The sequence below is a fragment of the Azolla caroliniana genome, unplaced genomic scaffold, assembly GCF_043228905.1.
Source record: "Azolla caroliniana isolate FFs.n. ecotype wild unplaced genomic scaffold, voAzoCaro1.0.p SCAF_9, whole genome shotgun sequence".
Taxonomy (NCBI): Eukaryota; Viridiplantae; Streptophyta; class Polypodiopsida; order Salviniales; family Salviniaceae; genus Azolla; species Azolla caroliniana.
Genome location: NW_028230444.1, coordinates 21,409,778 through 21,435,388, shown reverse-complemented (window position 1 = coordinate 21,435,388; position 25,611 = coordinate 21,409,778). Strand labels below are relative to the sequence as shown.

At 38.3% G+C, this 25,611-nt stretch overlaps 1 protein-coding gene across 1 annotated transcript; it reads left to right on the top strand.

Moving 5' to 3' along the window:
- The first annotated feature begins 19,031 nt into the window (after nucleotides 1-19,031).
- ACL5 (S-adenosyl-L-methionine-dependent methyltransferases superfamily protein) lies at nucleotides 19,032-23,711 on the top strand. The gene is made up of 10 exons (XM_087324547.1): nucleotides 19,032-19,190; nucleotides 19,641-19,707; nucleotides 20,129-20,223; nucleotides 20,564-20,666; nucleotides 21,704-21,792; nucleotides 22,224-22,380; nucleotides 22,490-22,565; nucleotides 22,746-22,804; nucleotides 22,924-23,069; nucleotides 23,392-23,711. The coding sequence occupies exons 3-10, from the start codon at nucleotides 20,150-20,152 to the stop codon at nucleotides 23,471-23,473; spliced, it is 786 nt and encodes a 261-aa protein (XP_087180673.1). The 5' UTR covers nucleotides 19,032-19,190; nucleotides 19,641-19,707; nucleotides 20,129-20,149; the 3' UTR covers nucleotides 23,474-23,711.
- Nucleotides 23,712-25,611: the final 1,900 nt, after the last annotated feature.

Below are 25,611 nucleotides of genomic sequence, written 5' to 3'. Positions count from 1 at the left end.
CACATGCATTGCGATGCGAGACAGGGCGTTGGGGCACAAGTGAAGAGAGTGGTCGGCTATGCACACATTACCTTAAACAAGTTTGCGAGTCTGAATATCACACTTTGATACAATGCTCTGCCTTTGATCATATTTGACCATGCTTTCCACATTTCTTCAACCAAGCCCAATCCTTGCATGAATTCCTCTCACAACCACAATGTGCACTCTCGATTGCAACATTCATTGGTAAAGTTCTTGAACATCGAGAGTCACTACTCACTTTCACATGTATCACGTGAAATGTAATATTTTTGGTCTCATAGGTCATATTTGACCTCCGAAGACGATAATAAAATCTCTCTCTCTCTCTCTCTCTCCGCCTATGCACTATTAACAAGACCCCTTTCAAACAAAAATATGTAGGGCATGCAAAATCTGTGCTCAATTGCAAGGATAACCTGACCATTCGCATCAAAAAGAGATTGACAATCGGTGTGAATGCAAATTAACCAAGTACCCTCTCTCTTCATTAACTAACTACAACAACCTCTCTCTCTCTCTTGGGGAATGTGAAGATTCATAGTCATGGGGAATATGTAACTCATTTGTTATGTGTCATAGAATATGATTCTATGACACATAGTTAATGTGTAGAGAGTAGTGGTGTGACTCTTGACCTTTGAGTAATCATAGATTCTCAAAAGGTGTGTTCACACATTGCACTATGTTGAGCTTGATTCTCAACACGCCCCCTCAAGCTCAACTCGGGTCAATTCTTTTCGATTGATGTTCGCTTCGGTTGGTATCCGGTTCGGATGATCTCCGGTGTCCACTTCGGCTCGTACCGGGTTCGGATGGTATCCGGTTCTCGCTTGTACTCCCCCTCAAACTTGGCAAGTCAAGGATCATCAATCCAAGGTCTGACATGAATTGTCGAAGCTTGTCGACTCCTAGGGCCTTGGTGAAGATGTCGAATGTCTAAAGATTCGTGTTGATGTGTAGAAGATCAACATCTCCGACCTGAACATGCTCTTGAATGAAGTGGTAGTGCACTTCGATATGCTTTGTGCGTGTGTGGAACACCGGGTTCCGAGCCAAATATATACTTCTTATGTTGTCGTAGTAAATGGGAATCGGATCCTTGATGGTAACGCCCAAATCCTTCAAAATCCTCTTGAGCCATACGGCTTCACATGCAGCTACGGTTGCGCCCCTATATTCGGCCTCTGTACTCGAAAGTGCGACGGTAGGCTACTTCTTACTCTTCCAAGATATTGCTCTGCTACCGAGCGAGAAGACAAATCCGGAGGTCGATCATTGATCAGCTTTGTAGCCTGCCCAGTTCGCATTTGAGTACCCTTCGAGTCGTATTGGTGTGGCCGATGCGTAGAGAACGTTGTAATCCATTGTGCCGCTCACGTATCGTAATACTCGCTTAGCGCAATTGAAATGGATATCTCGCGTGAGTCGATCTTTGGCTTCTATCTCTATTTCAGCGGATTCCGAGTCTAGCGGAATCGGAGTCAAAGTTGTCTCTAGTGCGTACCAAGATGCAGACTCGTCGAAAACGAGGTCTCGACTTACTCAAGATTTTTGAGTTGAGGGGTTATAGCACTTGTACCCCTTTTGCTCCAGTGAGTATCCTATGAGGATACATTTCTCTGACTTTGGGTCGAGCTTTTGTCGCTTTTCGTCGGGGATGTGCACATACGCAATGGAACCGAATATCCAAACATGTGATAGATACAGCTTCTTTCCGAAAAACTTCTTGTGCGGCATGAGTTCATGCACACCAGATGTCGTACACCGATTCATGAGATAGACGGTCGTGTTAGCTGCTTCTGCCCAATACGATTTCGGCATGTGCTTTTCGTTAAGCATAGGTCGTGCCACTTCAAGGATGTGCCAATTCTTGCGTTCGGCTACTCCGTTCTATTGGGGCGTATGTCGAGACGAAAATTCTCATCGAATACCTTCTTTTTGAAGATACGTCATAAACTCATCCGAGAAATATTCTTTGCCTCCATCCAATAGAAGGCATCGTACGTGTTGACTCGTAGCTTTTTTGACTCCACTCTTGAATTTTTGGAAGTGTCTGAACATTTTCACTCTTTTGCCCATCGGGTAGATCCAAGTGTGCCTAGAGAAGTTGTCGATAAAGGTCACGTAGTATCGGCATCCGCCGAATGTCGCCGTTTGAGCCGGTCCCCATACATCGGAATGAATTACGTCGAATACGCCTTTGCTTACATTCCTCTCCTTCGGAAATGGATGCTGATGTTGCTTGCCAAATTGGCAAGCCGCACATACGCCTTCAATCTCTCTCTCTTTGAAGGTCAGGAGTCCGATGACGACTCCTTTCAATTGCATCGCCTTGAGCTTTTGAAGGTTGATATGGCCAATCCACTTGTGCCATAACTCTATGTCGAACTCGGTTTTTGTGCCTTTTGCGAACATGGCCGATTTCATCTTGTGCGAGTCGAGAATGAATATTCAGCCCTCTCTTCGTCCGCGCGCGATGAGTCAACCCACTTTTTTGATGAAGCAACCGCCTTGATTAAATCATACTTGCATCCCTTGCTCAACAATTTGGCCGACAGAGACCAAATTCTTCGTAATGGTTGGTACATGCAAGACATTTTTAATGTAGGTTTGCTTACCTTATTTTCCGAATGGAACATTGCCGATGTGCCGAATCGGGTGCGTAGTGTTGTCTCCGGTTTTGACATAGCCAGGTTGGTCCGGCTCTCGAAGTTCTCGGAACCATTCTTGATGTGACGTCATATGGTTCGAGGCACTGGAATCAATGAACCATTAGTCTTCCGGACCGGAGGCACTAGTAGAAGTAGAGGCCAACATAGAATTAGCTCTTTGTCTCATTACGAATACTCCACCGTAGTCGTCGTACTCGGAGTCGGGGGCGTAATTGGTGAGTTGTCGACTAGTGGAAGCTGACTCACACATCTTCTTTCGGCACTCTTCTTCGTGGTGGCCAACTTTGCCGCAATATCCGCATTCGATTGAGGTTTGTCGGCTCGAACCGGAATGGTGGCTCCCCCTTCTTCCGAAGGTTCCTCGATGGCCTCCATCTTGTTGTCGTAAGTGAGAGTTGTTTTCGTAAACCGGGCCTCATCCGCCTGGTCCTTGGCCTCGTCCTCTTCCTCTATCTGAATACGTGTAGAGCATGTGGCCTTTCGAGGCGTTGCTCCTCGTTCAAACATGGTTTTCTTTGACCAACAACATGGATTGAAGATCGAAGAAGGAGGGCGGATTCTCCCGTGCTACTACGACAATCCTCATCGCGCCAAACCGTGGTGCAAGGCCGCCGAGGCAAATTTGCACCATCTCATCATCGTCCACATTGATGCATATCAAGACGAGCGAGTCGCAAAGCTCCTTGATCTTCAAGGTGTAGCTTGTGATGGACATATCCCTTTGTTGGATGTTGTTCAACTCTTGGCAGAGTTGAAGCTTTCTCACGGTTGTGTTGGCGGCGAAAATCTTCCGTAGATTCTCCCGCACTTCCTTTGGCATCTCAGCTTCTCGAATGTACCCGAGCATGTGGTCATGAACACATGACGCCAAACAATACATCACTTAGCTTGCCGCTTGCTCCCACGTTGTTGTGAAAATCCATCACTATGTGCGGAACCGCTAGGGTTATGGACAGGAAGGAAATAGGGCTCACACGCACAACACAAGCAAGGCTTACACAAAGAAGGCACGAATATTCGAACGTTTTTGTGAAAGGAGAGGTGCATGGGCAAGCCCGAACGCTCCCTTGCCACAAGTCGCACGAACACACAAGCAAGATTTACACTAACATGCAAGATACGAAAGTTTGAAAGCCTTTGTGAAAGGAGAGGTGTATGGGCAAGCCCGAAACGCTCCCTTGTCACAAGACACACAGACATATAAGCACAAATGGCAATAACATAAAAGACATGTAAGTTTGAATGCCTTTGTGAAAGGAGAGGTGCATGGGCAAGCCCGAAACGCTCCCTTGTCACAAGACACACAAACAAATAAGCACAAATGATAATAACATATAAGATACATAAGTTTGAATGCCATTGTGAAAGGAGAGGTGCATGGGCAAGTCTGAAACACTCCCTTGTCACAAGACACACAAACAAATAAGCACAAATGACAATAACATATAAGATACGTAAGTTTGAATGCCTTTGTGAAAGGAGAGGTGCATGGGCAAGCCCGAAACGCTCCCTTGTCACAAGACACACAAACAAATAAGCACAAATGACAATAACATATAAGATACGTAAGTTTGAATGCCTTTGTGAAAGGAGAGGTGTATGGGCAAGCCTGAAACGCTCCCTTGTCACAAGACACACAAACAAATAAGCACAAATGATGATAACATATAAGACACGTAGGTGAAACCAAGCATTAGTTTATTACAATATAATAGATTCTTTTATAAAATAAGAATCAATTTTACAACGGGTTTGATATGATAATGAGAGATCATTTATAAAGGAAGGGGGAAGAGAGGTGGAGGAAAGAAGAGAGTGGAATATAGAAGAAGGTGATTCTTTGTTGATGATGCCTCTCGATGTTGTTGATCCTTCTTCTTTTGCCTTCCAATTGAGTAGAGCTTCTGCGTTCCTTCTCCCTCCTCCCCTTCTTCACCAGAATCGGCTCTTATTTATAGGTTTAGGATTGCTTGGCTTTTTCCCCTAAAAAAAAGCTTGTCTATATGAGTCGACTTTTCTTTTCCTCACTATTTCTGTTTTCTAGCCCCAAATTTCACATGCAAGATATTCTTGGAAATATCTTTGGGTTAGCTTTCTTATGCATCTTTTCTTTTCTAATTTGGACATCTGACGAGAAATTATGAGCTTTTTTCTCTACAGTGCTCCTCATATCCACACGTGCTTTTTTTCCTCTACTTTTGAAAACCGCCTCTAACTTAACATTCATCATTATTTATTGTAAGGTTCAATCCTTTGACCTTTTATTTATAAGGAATTATCTTTGGCAAAATGAAAAAGTATTTTTGCTACCAATAAAGTTGACTTCACAATACTAGTTTATTTAAACTACTATTTTGCTTCTTTTCTAGGGTGGTTTCACACTATGTGTTAGAAACATCACGACATCCACCCCCACCAAACCTGCACATCCTCCGATATGTGCCAATGATTGTTAGTTGCTATTGCTTATTCTTTTTAAACCTCGAAGTCTAGAGGTTCGATTTCAGGATTTGTGGTCTCTCTTCTCTTAAAGATCTTGATTCTCTTCCTTGCAATCGGCAAAGCAAGTCGAGTTCCATCTAACTCCGCTAGAAAATAGGTTGCATTGTTTTCTATTTCCTTAACCACGTATGGGCCAAACCATCGTTTCACGAACTTTCGAGTAGTGCTATGTTGATGATCAAGGCTGCTATCATAGACAAGTACCCAATCTCCTTCTTCAATTTTTCTTAGACGAAGATGATGCTTTTTATCAAAATTCTCCTTGTTCCTCAATCGAGCCTCACGTAACCGTTCTATTGCTAACTCAACATCTTTGGGTCTCCGTTCTAATTGTTGGATCCTTGTAGCTAGCAAGTCTTCTCGACTCATCTCCTCTTGCCATGGCAAAGTTGTTCATGAGGCAACACTTTGCTCGATATGCATTATTGGTTTTTGCCTGAATATGAGCTCAGACAGCATATATCCAGTAGTCGTGCTATGTGTAGTTCTATCGGCCCACAATGCATATGGTAATAATCATGGCTAGTCCCCCATCTTCCCATCACAAGCCTTTGCTAGAGCTTTTACAATCGGACTATGTCCCCGCTCCACCTTTCCATTTGCCTTTGGGTTGTATGCCATGGTAAGTGATAATTTGATGCATATCCTTGAGAAAAACTCTTTAGCTTCATCTGCATCTAATTCTCCTCTATCGGCTACTATTTTGCCGACACATCCGTATCGACAAATAACATCTTCAAGGAGAAACTTGCAAACCGCCAGAGTTGTTTTATTCCTTAGTGCCCAACCTTCTACTTGGTTGGTGAGATCCTCTCTTGCTAGCACGAGGTAGCTCATTTGCCACAATCCCATTGGCATAACCACTATGTCTACCAACCACTTATAGTGCATTGATAATGGATATGTCGGATGAAGTTCATCCCTATGTTGAACATTCGAGTATAATTGGCATTGCGCAAGACGTATTGGCAACCGCAGATCGTCTAATAGAGATAAGCTATGGAATAGGTAGTCTTGATGACATAGATCATTTGAAGAATCGATGTGTTCGATCTGTAGCGGATCACCTACAAGAACGATTAAATCTAGCCCTAAAGCGCTTGGAGAATTCAATTCGACAAAATCTTCATAAATCCGTCAGACGTAAACGTAAATTAACTCCGGGGGTTTAGTAACGTCCATCCCAATAATAGCAACTTTTAAGGAGTTTTTTGGTTCACATCCCTTATCGCAATTTCTAGACCAAACCAATCCACTAGCAGAACTAGTTCATAGAAGGAGATTAAGTTCTCTAGGTCCCGACGGGTTGACGAGACGAACTGCTAGTTTTCAAGCTCGAGACATTCATTTCAGTCATTACGGGCGTATGTGCCCAATCGAGACATCCAAAGGGATGAACGTTAGGCTAATCTCGTCATTAGCAATCCGCGCAAAGATTAGCAAATCTGATCCTTACAGAGTCCTTACCTTAAAATGTTCAAATCATTTGTGGAAGAACAACCAGTTGATTTATCTCCTGCCAAGGATGATTTTTACCGAGTAGCCACCGGAAACCTATTAGTATCAGAGTGGAGAACTAAAGAAAAAGAAGTTATACCAGTTCGCTATCGCCAAGAATCTTTAAGTGTTCTATGGGAACAAGTAGATTTACGAAGCATTGATCCCCTACAACATTTCTCTATCGGAGCTTCTCTTATTCCATTCATTGAGCATAACGACGCAAACCGTGCATTGATGGGTTCTACCATGCAACGTCAAGCGGTTCCACTCTTTAAACCTGAAAGATGCATTGTAGGGACTAGGTTAGAAGGTTAAGTAGCCCTAGACTTGGGAAGTGTAGTTGTATCCGAACAAGAAGGATGCATTCAATACATTGATGGTAATATAATCACATTAGCTACAATCAATAGGGACATCTATAATAGGGAAAGTTTGAACACCACAAATACCTGATTGAGAACATATGAACGTTCTAATAACAATACCTGTATAAACCAAAACTCCACGGTTATACCAGGAGAACTCGTGAGAACTGGAGAACTTTTAGCAGATGGCGCATCAACCGTCGGAGGAGAGTCGGCTTCGGGTAGAAACATCTTGGTAGCTTACATGTCGTGGGAGGGGTATAACTTTGAGGATGCGGTATTGATCAACGAACGTTCGATATACAAAGATATTTCTACATCCTTCCACATCGAGAGACACGAGATTGACTTTCGTGCGACAAACCAAGGTCCTGAAAGGATTACTAAGGAAAGACCTCAGTTGGATAGTTATGCACCTCGACATCTAGATAATAATGGGGTTGTAAAATCGGGATCCTGGGTAGAGACGTGGGATATTTTGGTAGGTAAATTGACACCTCAGGGGGGAGCAAATTCGCCACTCACTCTAGAAGGAAGGTTATTACAAGCCATTTATGGTATCCAACCTGTTAACGCAAGAGAAAGTTGCTTGAAAGTTCCTATTGGTGGAAGAGGTCGAATTATTGCCGTTAGGTGGGTCTATCCCGAAGATGATGCTACGAATGATGCAAAGGTTATTCATATATATATTTTATAAAACGTAAGATACAAGTAGGTGATAAGATAGTTGGTAGGCACGGAAACAAAGGCATTGTGTCAAAAACCTTATCAAGACAAGATATGCCTCATTTACAGGATGGTACACTAGTTGATATGATCTTAAGTCCCTTAGGAGTTACCTTCATGAATGAATGTAGGATAGATTTTTGAGTGTTTGCTTGGGTTAGCCGGAGAGCTCCTCAAAACTCATTATCGGATAGTGCCTTTTGATGAGAGATATGAACGGGAGGCTTCTAGAAAACCGGTCTTTTCGGAACTTTGCGGGGCGAGTACAAAGACACTAAATCCTTGGTTGTTTGAACCTAAACATCCCAGAAAGAGTCAATTGTTTGACTGACGAATGGGCGATCCTTTCAAGCAACCAGTTACGATTGGAAAGGTTTATACAATGAAATTGATCCATCAAGTTGATGTTAAAATTCATGCACGATCGAGTGGACCTTATGCGCTTGTCACGCAACAGCTTCTCAAGGGTAGATCTAGGCGGGGGGGACAACGAGTTGCAGAAATGGAAGTTTGGGCTTTGGAGGGTTTCGGTGTTTCTTACACGTTACAAGAGATGCTTACGATCAAATCAGATCAAATTCAGGCTTGTTATAAGGTACCTAGTGCCATTGTGACTGGAAAGCCAGTCCATAAACCAAATACTGTTACAAAATCTTTCCAATTGCTAGTCCGAGAATTACGATGCATGGGCCTGAATTTGGAACACGAGTTTGTGTTTGAAGAAGATTCAGGTAGGGGAAGTGAAGATATTTGATACTCCATAGAAGTAAAAAAAAAACAATTGAAACTTTTTATCTTAAGATTCATGACACTAATTATCAAAAACTTCGTATTGGGCTAGCTTCCCCTGAACAGATTCGTAGCTGGGCCGAAAGAAGGTTACCTAACGGAGAGACCATTGGTCAAGTTGATTAACCTTATACATTGCATCATAAGACCCATAAGCCAGAGCGAGATGGTTTATTCTGTGAGAGAATTTTTGGGCCAATAAAAAGTGGAGTTTGTACCTGTGGAAACTATCGAGAATGAGGAGGAGTTTTCCAATTTTTGTACGCATTGCGGGGTTGAATTCACCGACTCTCGGGTTCGAAGATACCGAATGGGATATATCAAATTAGCATGCCCAGTAACTCACATATGGTTCCCAAAGCGAGTCCCTAGTTACATAGCAAATCTACTTGCTAAGCCTCTCAAGGAATCAGAAAGCCTAGTGTTTTGCGATGCGTGAGTCGATTGTATATTTCGATCACCACAGACTAAACCCAGCCTGTCATCTCATACGACGATGGGATGCCTCCACTTCCAACATATTTCTCACAATTGAGGAGAATTTTGTAACTCGGGATTAAAAGTATTATGTACATACTGAGGGTTCTCTTCCAGTATTAATCAATTAATCCTTCGATCAAGCTTCGTAAAGACAAGTCTAATCTGACAATCTTGATTGGGTGATCAAAGACTGATTGAATTCTTCTTCTTCTTCTTTTGAGGTTTCTTTTTATTAAAGCTCCTTTAAAGAATAGATATGGTTATAGAAATCCAACCATCACAGAGGTTTCTCAAACGAATTGGTAAACCATCGAGGTGGAGTGGAAATCCAAAGAAGAGTAATAATCGTATTAGGGACAAGAAAAATCTCTCCAATCCATGATCGAACCAAAGAGAGTGAGGGGAACCAACCTCCCTTCGGGGGTGTAGATGGCACATGCAAAGGGATTCAAGACTACTCAAGAAAGGCTTGTTGAAGCTTGAGTAACGAATAGCTATTTCTGCATGCATAGATGAATTGATGGGGGTGGGAGCGCTATGTCGTCCTAAGAACCCATCACACCGTCAAACAAAAATTTAAATTACCCTCAAACAAATTTTTGCGTTTAGATAAAGCTATTCGAGCCGGATGAGGGGAAACACTCATGTCTGATTCCGAGGGGGGGACCGTTTTTCACCTATCCCAATCTTTTTTTTGCTAGGCCTGTGGCTGAGAGACCAACCTCATCAAGATTGCGAGGCTTGTTCAATTATGAGGATCGATCCTGGAAGAACGTTCTTCCTACTTATTTCTCCACTCGGAATTTCGAGATCCTTCAAAGAAATGAAATAGCTGCTGGGGGGGATGCTATCAAAATAAGGTTAGCTCGTTTATATATGAGAAGTGTTATGGATCGTGCGTATTCGGAGTGGCAAGCATCGACGAGACGAGGATCTGTAGGACGTGAGTGGCAAGACCGAACGGTTCAACGAAGAAAGGACCTTTTGCAAGTAGGTATACAAGTACAACTATACATGTGATAGTGTTTCCCCAAAGTATAAAGCATGCTTGGTAGCCAAAGGTTTCAAGCAAGAACATGGAATTGATTTTGATGAAACCTTCTCTCATGTAGTTAAGATGACTACATTATGTATGTTGCTTCATTGGCTGCAAATCAGAATTTGGAATTAGTCCAAATGGATGTGAAGACTGCCTTTTTACATGGGGACCTTGATGAGGATATTTATATGGAACAACCAGAAGGTCATGAAGTCTCGGGAAAAGAATATTTGGTATGTAAACTCTAGAAGAGTTTGTATGGGCTTAAGCAGTCCCCTAGACTGTGGTACCAGAATTTTGATGCTTTTATGAAGAATCAAGGATATACTAGAAGCAATGAGGATGCATGTCTTTATACGAAAACCTGTTGAAATGGGAGTTTTATCACGTTGATACAATATGTTGATGACATGCTTATTGTTGGTAAAAACAAGGATGAGTTATCCTTGTTAAAGAAAAACTTGGGCCAGAATTTTGACATGAAGGATTTGGGAGATGCAAAACATATTCTTGGTATGCATATTACTCGTGATAGGAGTAACCGATGCATTTCCTTGTCTAAGGTCGAGTACATATCGAAAGTGCTCAAGAGGTTTAATATGGAAAATGCAAAGCCATTGAGCACTCCATTGCCTACATATGTAAAATTGAGCACATGCGATTGCTCCACATCTGATGAGGACAAGGAATTCATGTCCAAGGTTCCTTATCAATCCGTAGTTGGGAGTCTTATGTACGCAATGGTGGCCACTAGACCAAACATTGCATTTGTAGTGGGAGCAGTAAGTCGATTCATGTCAAATCATGGTAAGAAACATTGGGATGTTGTCAAGTTGATATTGAGATATCTGAGTGGCACTAAGGATAAGTGCCTTTGTTTAGGTAAAGGGGATGTCTCTATCATTGGATACACAAATTCAGATTATGCCGGATGCGCTGATAGTAGGAAATCTACTTTAGGGTACATCTTTCAGATTATGGGAGGTGTTATTGCTTGGAGATCTCGTCTTCGAGATTGTGTCGCATTGTCAACTACAGAGGTTGAGTATGTTGCAGCCAGTGAGGCATGTGACGAAGCAATTTGGTTGTCTGGATTAGCTAGTGACATGGGTATACCGCAACATGTACCTAAACTATTTTGTGATAGTCAGAGTGCCATTGCTTTGGCTAAGAACCCGGTATGTTTGGTCATGCGAAGACCAAACATATTGGAGTGTGATACCATTTCATTGGGGAATGCGTAGCTAATGGTTGCATTAGCCTTGAGAAGGTTGTTTGTCGCGAAAATGTTGCAGATGCATTGACCAAGGCCTTACCACAAGATGCGTTGGAGCATTGTTGTTACTTGATGGGCATTACTTAGTACCTTACGTTACACACTTGTCGTGTACATTGTGTAACATGCCCATCAGGTGAGAGGTATAGGTCTAGGTCTTGTACAGGTCAACCTTCCATCATTTGTACTCCTCCTAGTTTAGGCCTTTTAGTGGGAGATTGTTATACATGTACCCACTTAGTAGTGTGGGGAGAGAGAGAGAGAGTGAGTTTGCTTCCTCTCTGTGATTCGGAGTAGATCAGAACTCTATAAACTATTTTTATTCATGATTTTCCATCTATTTTTAGATCATGCACATACATCATTCTACATCAATATTCAGTTTCAGTGTTCTATTTTATTTTTAATGCTCAATAATTGAAATCCATAGAGCATTCTACATCAATATTCAGTTTCAGTGTTCTATTTTATTTTTAATGCTTTTTCAATAATTGAAATCCTCTACTAATGTATTTTATCATTCCATGCCACATCAATGGATGCTTTGTACTCATTCTTCTACTCCCCCATTCACATATTCGTGTATACTCACTCTTCTCACAAATTTATGTGTTCTTAAATGTAGCATTGATTATAGTACTCGTGATTAAACGATTATCTTGCACATGCATATGAATGGATGCTTCTATTCTGCATCATCGAATAGTTCCACTCATATGTTAATTGTGCGCATTATTACTATTCATTGCACTATGTACATTAGTGTATGCTTGTATAATTATTGATGGTCCAACTCCCAGTAATGTATGCTTAAGAATGGTAGGCTGAGCACAGAATGTAGTGATTGACACTAAAGTTTTTGCTGCTAAGTCACTTGAATCTTGCTTCATGAGTAGACCCTGTCGCGACATTGTTTTGGTAACGACCCAACGGGAGATGCTAGGATGATTGATTAGATGCCGACATGGTATGATGAGAAGATCGAGACTCAGACTGAAGATGAAATCATTGCATATTGATAGACATAGTGCAATACAGTATCCATCATTTCATTCTCAAGGCCAAGTATACAGGGCTCTGTTGTCAAGACATCATTTGCTATCATTAGTTGATTAAAGATAACCAAATACACACCTTAGCTGATTATCCGTAAAACTTTGGGTATATATATATATATATTACATCTCTTGGATCTATGTAGTCAGGATGTTTTTTGACACACTAAGTTTACACATTTTCTGAAAAGAAATGGGCATTTGAAAATATTGAGGTGAAAATATTGATCTGTAAGTCTATTTTGTATATGTTTCTATTAATTTGTATCTTTCCATGTGTTTTAGTGACCTTGTTTACTTCTTTGAAGTATGTACCTCATTATTAGTAATTTATTTTGAAATATTGGAGTGTTGTTGAAATCTCATGTAAGATAGTGCCAGTTTGATTTAAAAAGAGAACAATGTTCCCCATGCCAAAAGAGTCGGAAAAGGCGTGATTGCGGGAGATTAATATGTTTCAATCACCAACTCAAAGTGACTTGTGGATGGATGATGTTGTACCTCTCAAATTTAACGCGGAAACTTTTTGATAGAGATTTGTTTGATAAGGGTTGAAAAGAACCCAAATTAAAGGCGAAAACTTTTCGGTAGATAATTGTTTCATAGGTTGAAATGAACTCTCTTAGCACGTGTTCTGGAGCACCTCGAAGAGTTTTTACATACACCATGATTGTGCATATTCTCAAGAGATAAAAGAGTATGCTCCAATAAAAACTGCTTTGAGATAGACCCCCTACCAATGTCTCCATATAAAACAAATACAATAAACAAGGAATGCGTTGTTTTGTGTAGGAGGAACATGCATGGTTTGTGCAATTTGTTGTATTTGTGTAGTAGTAGTTTGGTTTCATAAACTTTGAAGAGGATTTGTAACGCCAGTGTCTCACAATGCAAGGTTGTGGATTAATGACAAATGAAATGACATGGTACAACGGAACCTCACGTAGCATCAAGCATCAATGTAAAAAAGGACCCATGACTTTTCTTAGCTTTTTTCATGTGACATAAATCTTAAAATAAATTAAAGTATACACAACAAAGCATGTTTTAAATGCAAATGGAATAGTCTTATTGACCTAGTTCTCTATCTTGAGATTAGCAAATCTAGTCTTCTAAGATTACTATCAATGGAGATTACATAACAATCATCAAAGATATAAAGCCAACACACACAACTTAGATGTTGTATATAATACAAAATGGATACAAACATTTGGCCTATATCTACATAGAAATTTATAGTTTGTAGATAGAATTTTCCTCTTATGGCTAAACAAAAGGGTTTGGTGATCCTCTATGCAAAGTTATATGTGATAATTTGGTCTTATCTAGTACAAAAGAAAGGAGGAAGACCAAACTTGTTACTTCCTTTTGTAGAAAACTCAAGCATATTAAAAGGTTATAAAAAATAGTGGAGTGTCATGGAAATCAAACGTTGGGTCAACCTCTCTTTGTACGAAATCCCACATCCACAAGGGCACATTGATGCCATAGAGGTTTTGAGTGTTGGGAATTCAACCATATGATCTTCACTTTTAAGTGAAGGCAACGTTTGTGGATGTTATTTTGTGGACGACAATTCTTTTAATTGTAAGGTGTACAAAGAGACTTTAGACTTTAGGAATTACGGCATGTGACCCCATTCAAATTCGTAACTTTTCCTTGCCTTTTTTTCTTGTGGTCTATTCTCTCAATTTAATTTGACATAAACATTATGTGTAATGAAGACATTTTGTGTATAAATACCCTAGATGGGCATTATTGAAATTTGAAATCAATTATCAATTTAGAGATACTGAGAAACCTCAAGAGTGTAGATCAAATGAGCTTCCACGAGTCTGCATGCACATAGAGGTCATGTCTTATGCATCAATCAATAAGACATTGGAGTGTTAGGATAGGAAACTCCGTCAAGAGGTCGTCAAGAATATTGAAGTGTGATGGCAATCAAACGTTTGGTTGCATGTGGGAAGCATGAAATAGAAGATATGCATGTTGAGGGCTTGTCTAATCTTCCACGACATAATGAAGTAGAAATTCAGGAGAACATCGTGTAGGCCAAAGGGCTCTACGAACTAGGGAAGAATTTCTTCTTCATTATATTGAGGAAGATTAGACAAGCCCTTAACATGCATATCTTCTACATATTTCATACTTTGCCCACATGCGACCTAACGTTTGATTACCATCACACTTCACTACTCTTGACGACCTCTTGATGGGGCTTCCTATCCTAACACTCCAATGTCTTATTTATCAATGCATAAGACAGGACCTATATGTGCATGGAGACTCGTGGAAGCTCATGTGGACTATAGTCTTGAGGTTTCTCATTATCTCTAAATTGATAATTGATTTTAATAATGCACATCTGATGTATGTTCGCATCCCAAGATTGATCCGGTGTCAGGAGACATGTATGCGCATAGCCTCCACTTATGGTTTCCCTTGTATTACTCGACTTCTCGAGTTCCTTCTGCGGATGTCGTGAATTCATTAGCCAATGACTCTGGCCCCAAACTTGATGATTCGAAGCTCTAGGCATCAATTGCTTGCATTATCCCAATGCTTGGGAAGAAGAAGATGATGAAGTAGTGCTTATTGCATATGACGTTTCCTTGTTGAAAGGATTCAAGATTTCCCTTTCAACATCAAAATTGACTTGTTACACCAATGGAATTTTATGTTTGTCTCTTGTCCTTCGTTCAAGGGTGGTACGTATTTAAAGCACCCTCCAACTATTCTTTTCTTAATATAACTATTCAATGCTTATCATTAATATTTCGATTCTATAAAAATTGTAATGTCTTAAATACTTTTTTCTCTCTTTTGTTGCTTCTTTTCTTTGATTATTAAATTTTATCATCAATCGATCTAGGAAACTTGCAAAGGATTGAAAATCTGTCTCGTTCTTACTTGACTTTGAGTTTTTTTAACATATGGCTAATTTTATGCAAATATTTTAAATGATCGTATAGCTATTTTTACTTAATTTGATTGCTTATATGTATTGAATTGATCATTTGTCAATATTTGAGTTGAATTTAAATCTATCATTTATTTTTATTTTATTTTATCTTTAATCAATCATTTCTCCATATTGATTCGATATTTAATCGTTCTATTCAATAATATAAATAGATTATTATCTTTTATTAACCAATTGTTAATATTGTAATGATTATTTTATTAAATATGAAATGATTGTTGTTTTTATTAATCTATTGTTGGATATTAAATAGTTAATTTATTCGATATTAGTGCATTAACCTAGTCTCATACCAAAAAATTAATATACAGAATTTATTATTCTCTACTTATGGTGCATGATAAATTCTTATGTTGATTCAATAAGAGTCATCTTTGCATTATTCTTGTTGTCATTACAAGCTCGGTACTAATACAAATCCTATTGTCAATTTAGGATGATACATTGTAGTTACAAGCTGAGTATATTTGATATAAATATTATTATCAATTTAGGATGACCCATTGTAGCTATGGTATCAATACAAACAAAATCAAGAGTTGCTAGTATTCACGAATCACTTCCGAAACATGAAGTTGGAAACAAGGGACCAAGGACATGCAACCCTCTTTCGATGCTATGCTTTTTCATAATTCTTGGCGTACTATTCCGACATAAAATTTTCATGTATATATATGTAAGCTTTACGAAGTACTTGAAATATACTGCAATGTGTTTGGTTCCAATTCATCAAGACAATTTCTTTGTGTTCATGTAAAAGGTGGTGATCTTTTTGCCCCTTATCTAATCATAATGTCATAATCAAAGTTACGCACATAATTCATTCAACTATATTAACTTTGCAACAAACTTTGGTAATTTTTTAAGAAAAAATTGAGCATCATTCAACGATGGGGTTTTGTCCTTTCTTGTTCAAGATGGGCATATGAGATAACCTACCCCATCCCTTGAGTATTACTTGCAAATCATTATGAAATTATTGCTTTTTTGTGTTTGGCTCGAACAACTTCAATGGTTAACAAAGTAAATTTATATGTAAAGTGGTCCAATCCCTACCTCTATGAGAATGTCTTGAAATAAGGTTTTGCATTAAAATCGCCTAAATCTAGACATGAATTCTACATTAGGAAAGTCTCCCAAACTAGGAGGTTAGAATGTGGTAGACAAGGGATTGTGATTGATTCCAATGCAATAAATGATTGGAACATGTCCTTGCTTGAGTTGGTCTTGAACTCATGAGTGAAATCCATGTTATGTTCTATGAGATCAAATGAGACATTTTTCTTGATGTATATTGTCTTCATTAATTCATGAGAATGATAAGCAAACATGACTTATGGGACCCAAAAAGGTGCCTCCAAGAGTGTCATATTTGTTGTTGCATAAGGTGTAGCCACCACATGTGGCTTGTGTGTTCTATAATGTGAGAATCTAGACACACATAGAGAGATACACAAACTAGACATAAACCATTGTCGCCTTTATGGAACACAAAGGAAACATGAGTAATTCGAGTGCATCATGAAGAGAGAGAGAGAGAGTGTGTGTGTGATGTGTGACCTATGGAACCAAATAAACATATCATCTGGTTATCGCCTCCTCACGAAGGTTATTAGTCTATAGTAAAAAAAATCCCGATGTGAAAATAATGCACAAATATATGTGTTGCCCCTTCTTGGTGGAGATTTGCGTATAACATCTAACTTCTTCTTCTTCTTCTTTCCAAAAAAACACTACTTCGCATTAGTGAGCAAACAAATTACATCATAGACCACTAAAATTCATGCTCATCAAAGAAGCCACCATACATATCATAGATTGACATGTTCACATTCGTAGGGCCTCCCCACAAATGCGTACGAATACGAATACAAATAGATGTAAAGGTATTCTTTTTTTTTCTTTTAAGGAAAAAAGAAGAAGAAATAGACCGACTCGTGCTCATGTTGATAAATTAGAAGTTAGAAATGGTTTAGGATTTAGGGTTTATAGAAGTTAGAAATGGTTTGTGGAAATTAGAAATTAGAAAATAATGGTTCATAAATTCTCCCCTTTATAGTCTCCCGGATTTTGTGGATATTTTTATTTGACACTAATCATATTTCTATTAGCGAGTGATTGTTCTTTTTTTTTATGAATAAATTAATTTCTATTATGTAAATTTATTTTGCAAAACGAATGGTTTTATAATATTATTGGGGCTATTTCTTATTCTCAAATATTGCCAATATCACGCATGGCGAATATCACGAATATCATGTGTGTGTAAATCTATGTTTCTCACGAATCACCTTATATGTTGAGCACTCAAGAGCTGATATTCATCCTCCACTAGGTTTTCATCACATATATTGCATATCTTTATACATTGGGTGATGATGCCAATAAGAGTTTTGTCTATTATTGTAATGCAATCAACACATTACTATTTACAAAGAGAGAGAGAGAGAGAGAGAGAGAGAGAGAAATCTTTTTAATGTCCATGGGAGACTGATTGCGATCTATGAGAAGCGGTGTAGCCCATGGCGAGGAATCAAGATTGAACTTATGTTTGATCAAAATCATGACTTTGGTGCTAAATCGTAAGGCATGAAGCCAACAACGAGAGAGTGAGACAATAAAGATGGCAATTAGGAGTCAGCATCGACTCAGCTCAAGCCTAAACCAAGCCACTAAATCATGTTAAAACAGTTGGGGCATGTTCGGCTCGGTTCAAGCTTGAGCTTTTGTAACTAGTTTGAGCTCATTTCGGTTCGGCTTGAACCTTGCCAAATTGCTTTGGGTCAAACTGGTTAAAGCCGAAACCGAACCATTGTGGATTATTCTTGCAAATGTCAACTATATTCGGACACCTTGAGTTTGGCAGGAAGGACAGAGTTCAAGAACCGAACGAAGCATGTCCGGACACAGTAACCAAACAAATCTTTGTCACGAGCAACAAAGAAGAAGAAAAATAAACACAACTCTCGTTTCACACTGGCCCATTGTGGTCCTAAGGGAAACCGATAGGATACGCTCTTTTCGGTGGTGGGTCAGTCAAGGGGGCACAGCTGACGTGGGCGTGCTGCCGCCACGTCAGAGTGCCACGTGGGCAACCCTCCCCCCCCCCCAACTCCCGCCTATAAATTAACAGCCTTCCCTCCATTAAATCCACTCTCTCTCTCTCTCTCTCTCTCTCTCTCTGTTTTATGATTCTCGTATATTATGGCTGACGTGGCAGATTCCCTAGATGCGACACGTGGCACATCCGCTGACTCAGCCGCCGCCGCCGCCATTAATGATGGCAGTCAAAGCTCCAATGGAAATGAAGCCTTATGCTTGGGCCATCCTGGTGATGACGGTCATGGTCAAGGGCATCATAGTCATGGTGATGATGGTCATGGTCAAGGTCATAGTGAAGATGATGATGGTCATGGTCAAGGTCATAGTGGTGATGATGATGGTCATGGTCAAGGTCATAGCCATGGTCATGGTGGTCAAGGTCAAGGTCATAGCCATGGTCAAGGTTATAGTCGTGATGATCATGGTCATGGCCATGTTCATGATGGTCAAGGTCATGGCCATGGTCATGATGGTCAAGGTCATAGCCAAGGTCAAGATCATGGCCATGGTCATGATGGTCAAGGTCATGGTCATGGTCATGGAGACGGCAATGGGGACAGTGATGGCAATCAGAACCTAAATTTGATACCTCCTCCTCTTCCAAGCCGCCCTTCTCTGTGGTACGAGGAGGAGATCGATGAAAATCTGCGATGGTGCTTCGGCCTCATCAGGTCATTCATATATATATATAAACATTCCAATTGGAATCTTTATTTTAATCCATTCCATTCCATTGAATCATCAGACTGTGGCTTCATAAAATTCATTTTGCTGCTTTTTTGTTTCTCCCGATTCAAATGATGATCCCCAACGGGATGGATATTTGAATCAGAAGAATTCGATCCATACATACATTCTTCGGATTCAATCATATTCCAAAAAAAAATGAATTTTTTTTTGCAGCTTCTGATAAAATGAAATCTTTTGCCATGGATTTCATTCAGTCTGGAAAATAAAGCTTTGTTTCTTCGACTGATCATAGTTTAATAAGCCTTTTTTTTTTCCTATGATTTTCATTCTGAAGTTGAAGGTGTTTCTGCAGAGGATTAAGGTCCCGAAGCAAAATTGATTTAATCCTACGATTGGGCTTTAATAAATTCTTCTTCTAAACTGAATTGCAGTATCCTTCATACTGGAGTCAGCAAATACCAAGAGATAGCCCTGCTAGACACACAGTCTTTTGGCAAGGTAATTTCCTTATAATCACTAATTAAGATAAGATATAAGAACTCAAATCATTGGATTTTCTGTTTTTTTATTCTCGAAAGTAGTAGATTTTCTGTTGGTTTGATGATAAATTAAGCTCGGATAATATAATTACGACTTAGATCATCTGAAGGCTTTATGCTTATCTAAGCACAAGTTAAGCTAAAATGGCGAGCAGCTAATCATCAGATTTTGTGCTGTTTTAATGATAAGTTTAAAAACTGAGATTACAAGCACTTGAATCATCAGATTTTTCTGACTGTAGAATGCGAAATTAAGCTCCTACTATAAGAACTTAAAAATCATTAGGTTCTTCTGTTTTCTGATAATGATGATGATTTCTTTTGTTGGGTTATGATTGCAATGGATGGACATGGACATGGACATGGATATGGATGATAAGGTTCTCACACTGGACAGGAAAATGCAGAGTGCAGAGATGGATGAATGGGTGTATCATGAATGCCTTGTTCATCCTGCCCTATTGCTCCACGACAGGTCACATCCATTACATACATACATACATACATACATACATACATACATACATACATACATACATACATACATACATACATACACATACATACATACACATACATACATACATACACATACATACATACATACATCATACATACACATACATACATACATACATATACATATATACATACACATACATACATGTTGCATGTATGCATGCATGCATGTGTTAATTGTGCGCATAGTGAGAACCTAGAGACGGCATGCCGGTAGGATTCCCAATGAAATACGATCGATTTTCCTTGGAGCTTTGATTTGATTTCATCTGATCTGATATAATTTACAATGGCAGCCCAAAGAACGTGTTCATACTGGGGGGTGGCGAAGGATCCACAGCACGTGAGGCCCTTCGCCACTACCGTCTGGAGAAGGTGGTCATGTGCGATATCGATGAGGTATACATACATACACACACACATTACACATACATACATACGTACGTACATACATACATACATACATACAAGCATACATATTACACTTACAAAGTTACATACATGCATGCATGCATACATACATACATACATACATACATATACAAACACGCATACCCAACACTAATAGTAGTATAGTAACCAAATATATATGGCTCTCAATGCTATCCACAAAGAACAAGGAGAAGTTCACATTAGGAAATGAAGAAGGCAAATGGAGGTGGTGCGTTCAATTATACACTCACACCCCTCACATTGACTGCCAAACTCGATCGAGCCATTGGCATGAAAGAGAGGGTTTCGCTATGGTAGTGTAGTGTTTATAACTAATACAATGCTTGAGTATCCCCGGTGTCCCAATTTAGTGATGCCAAAAGTCAATCGGCCATATTTGGCATGCAATAGGGCTTCCCTATAGTAGTGCTTATAAATTGTAACCATAATCTTTAAATAAATGTTTATGTGCATGAACAATCTACAAATGGTAAATATGGAATGATTCTTGTTGTAAGAGAATCATTAGTACATTGAAGATTTGTGTGATTATGGCTTGGATCATTCCTTGCTTGCTTGATGCTAGTGTCATATGCCTTAACGAGATTAACATTGTTCTTTTTTCCAATACTAGAAATGAAATTCCTTGCTTATGCTCTATACTTAGCATATTAGTCTCAACTATGGTCATAATTTCCAAACCAGGTAACTTGCATACTCTCTCAATGATACCAAACTTTGACTAGATGAAGCGCTTTATGTAACTTAGATACCAAATTGCAATAAAAATATATTATTATAGGGCCACGGTTATCATCGGCATAATGGTATCTTCCTCAATACTAGCACCAAATATGTCTAGCAAGTCTCATGATCATCTCCTTTCATGTTCTTTTCTATATAGTGCTTTGTTTTGCATTATGTAATAGTGTTATTTTTATTTATGAAATGATTTCGTTTTAGATTTGTTAATGGCTATTATGTTTTTTCATTCTTCTTGTTAGGAAGTGGTGAAATTTTGTAGCACTTATCTTACTAACAATAGGGAGGCTTTCGAGAACCCTCGCTTGGAGCTTGTGATCAACGATGCCAAGTACACATATTTTTCCCCATTGTTGATAATGTTGGCACAAATATACAATTTGTTGGGGGTATCAAGGTTTTGTGGTTATTTTATTATCTATTGAAGTGGATCTCCATTTAAAAAGAATTGTCCATTTGGTACTTTTTAGGTGTTCATTGTTAAGAATGGGTATAAGGGATTGTGTGTTTGTATGGTAATCGGAGCATAAACAAATCATTGTACCCTTTCTTATGTATAACTATCTACATTTGGTTTAAATTGACTCTATTATCGTGATATATCTCCAATAAAAGGCAATGCATCACATTGTCTCTTGCATTTAGTATCTTGTTTATTTTTTATATGTGGGTTATGTATTTGATTATAATGAATCAACACTAACACCTTTTCTTATTGATCTTATTGCCATATTGTCTCTTTGAATTGGAGCTAAAATCTAGAGCGGAATTAGAATCTCGAGATGAGTTGTTTGATGTGATTGTGGGAGATTTGGCAGATCCCTTAGAATGGGGTCCTTGTTATCAACTCTATTCCAAAGACTTTTATCAAAACATCCTAAAACCAAAATTGAATTTGGGTGGAATCTTTGTTACACAAGTAATTCATTACCGTTATTACATTATTCCTTTGTTAACTGATATAGTTGGTACTCCATATTGATAGTTCACCTAGATAATCTTTTATGTTGATTGTTTATGTGATGAAGGCTGGTCCTGCGGGTATCCTATCTCACAAAGAGGTGTTTACATCCATCTATAACACTTTGAAGCATGCATTTGCTTGTAAGAACTTTACATTGTTTCTTAGTAATATTATTAAGACATAATGACATCTCGTGTCTCTAAATTTCTGCCCATGTTTGTATGTATGTATGTATGTATGCATGTATTAGTACATATGCACACTATTCAACTTTATCTATATTTTAATCTAAAACCATTGTTTACATGAACTTGTTTTAGATGTTGTGGCTTACACTGCTCACATACCCTCGTATGCAGACACTTGGGGTTGGGTTATGGTGAGACCAAAATAATAGATCACATTAATCCATGCAATTCAATAGAATACATGATACATTATTTTGTTATTTTATTAGTTCAGTGACATGATAGTTTATTTTCTTATCGGTTTCATTAGGCATCTGACCAACCATTGGGTGAAGTATCTACATTTGATCCTGAAATGGATTCCAAAATCAAGCAACGTATCAAGGGTGATTTGAGATACTTAGATGGACCTACATTGCATGCGTCCACCATCCTTAACAAGACAATTCGTATTAGGTAATACAAATTTCATCCCTATATTAAATTAGGTTTTCGTAATACAAAATATAGGCATACATTGTATCATGTAGTGATTGAATTTGGTAAGTTTAGAGTAAACAATGTATAACATTCGTATCAAACATAACATTGGGCATAATGGATTTACACCATATATATTGCAAGTATGCATCTTTTGTGATTGGCATTTTAGCTTTTATATGCCAATTAAAGGTATATTTAGAGGGCAAACTATAATGTACAACTTGCAAATAAGTTTTTCTTCATTAGCTATTGGGCATTTTTGGGGGACTTATTAAGTGTTGTTTTAATCGTGCAGTCTAGAAAATGAGGACCATGTCTACACAGAAGGTTCAACTAGGTTTTTATACGGTCATGGGAGGAATGCAAATGCACACTAATTCATGAGGTAAATCATCTAGTCACATTCGCATCTCAAGTATGGCCTACAAGGGGAGTAATCGTACATGTATACATAAAACTATACAAGGGAGAAACATTGCTCTTTTAGGAATGTCTCCCCTTTCCTGTCTTATTTGAAGCTAAATTTTAACAACTTTTTTTTGCCTTTTCTACCAAAAGAACTTTAAGGGTGTTTTTTAACCGTACCACCATTTGAATATTTTGAAAAGTGGTTTTTTATGCTAGTTTTGGGTGTCTGCCACAAAAGAATTGTAAGTTGCTCTCATATATACAATTCATGAACATATCATATATAGATAGATCAAATATTGTCTTTAATTTAAACAAAGATTTTATCATGCAATTTTATTGTAAATTCTATAAAGTTCCCTTTAAGAATATACTTTTAATTTTTTATAAACGCAATCAACATGTTTGATTTTATTTGGCTTAATGTGTCATGTTTCTATGAACATGTGTCATGTATCATGTGTAAACATTGAAGTAGGAAGTATCGTATTCTGATTTTTAAAACACAAAGTGATTACACCCATGATGAACCTTGTGATGGAATTAAGTTACAATATGACCAATACTATGGTGAATAGGAGGTCGAACTAAACACGGTTTGAATCGAACAATTAATAATTGTCACCAAATTCAAATGTAAAATGAAAATAAAACCAAAACTAGAATTGTTCGTCTAAGCGAAAAGATATCTATCCAACTTCCATAAACATGTTTAGGAGAGTTGGACTTTGTTTTTATAAACAAAAAAATAATTAATTTATCATTAAGCACATTTCTATATATATTATGGTGAGTAGAAATGCATAGATACGTTGCTTATTATGCCACTACAAATTCAATAGCATATTTCTATTGTTTGTTGATGGTAGCCAGAGTACATGTGCCATTCTATTAACATAACCTCCAAATATGTACTTGATAACATCCATCCATGGCAGGATATGTAGCAATTGTCAAGATCATGGCAATACATGCTAAAATACAATGTGAAAACATTGCCTTTTTACACCATACAAATGAATTAATTAGAGGTCCCAAAAATGATGGGTTACATAGGTTCATAATTTACCTTATTTAAATTCTAAGATTTGAATGCATACATGATGACGTAATGGTGAAGGTTCTGCTTTGCAATATTACTGTCTCAAGCAACGAGTTTGATCTTTATGGAAAAACTTTTCTCACACTTAGATGTCATATTTAATAACACTTGCTCATCGATCAAGTTCAGATTTCAGCTTTTCTATTGAACTCTCTACTTTGTATGGTATTACTATAAAGGAAGTGGGATGGATTGAATAAGAATTCGCACTAATAGATAAAATAGAATGGATTAAAATAAGTTCATCAAGTTTGGGAGATTTGAGTCGATAAATATTGAAATGTTTGATGAAGGATAGGAAAACATCCATGTAAACAAGACAATATGAGCTAAAGAACAATGTGAAAGCTCATGTCACCACCAGATATCATATAACATATTTTATACTATCACAAGGTTCCCTACTTAAATATATAAACATGTAAGTGTAGCCATAAAGTTCATCCAAACCCTAAACTGCTCCTAGCAAAACAAATGATTCAGCCCAAAAAACCTTTCATAATCTTAGCTTGAGATCATATATACATACTCCCAGGTTCAACATAAAAATAGCTATAGAATATACTTTTACACAAATACAAGGCATGCAAACCATAAATTTGCCCTTTAAAGGAAACGTTGACAAACAAAACAGAGAAAGTAGATGCACTTGGTATTCATTTGTTTCGTCGCATTCTTTTGAGGGAGAACCACATATTGCCTCCTTTTGATATATTTTAAAACGTCCCTAAAGTTTAGGTTGTTCCAACATCGTTAACTAGATAATGAGTATGAACACATACAGATTTCCCAACAGGAGTTGATGGGGAATTGTGTGTATTGCCCAAAGTTAGATGACTTGGAAGTATTTGTTCAAGGGGTGACTGGATTTTTCATTTGCGGTGTCTAGAGCAGTTGGCATGGGAACAATATGCCCACGAGTTACCTCTGACTTAGACGTGTGTTGCCCAACAAGATCAAACATACAAGTGTATGGAAAGAGTTTGCATGGTCCAACTAATGAAG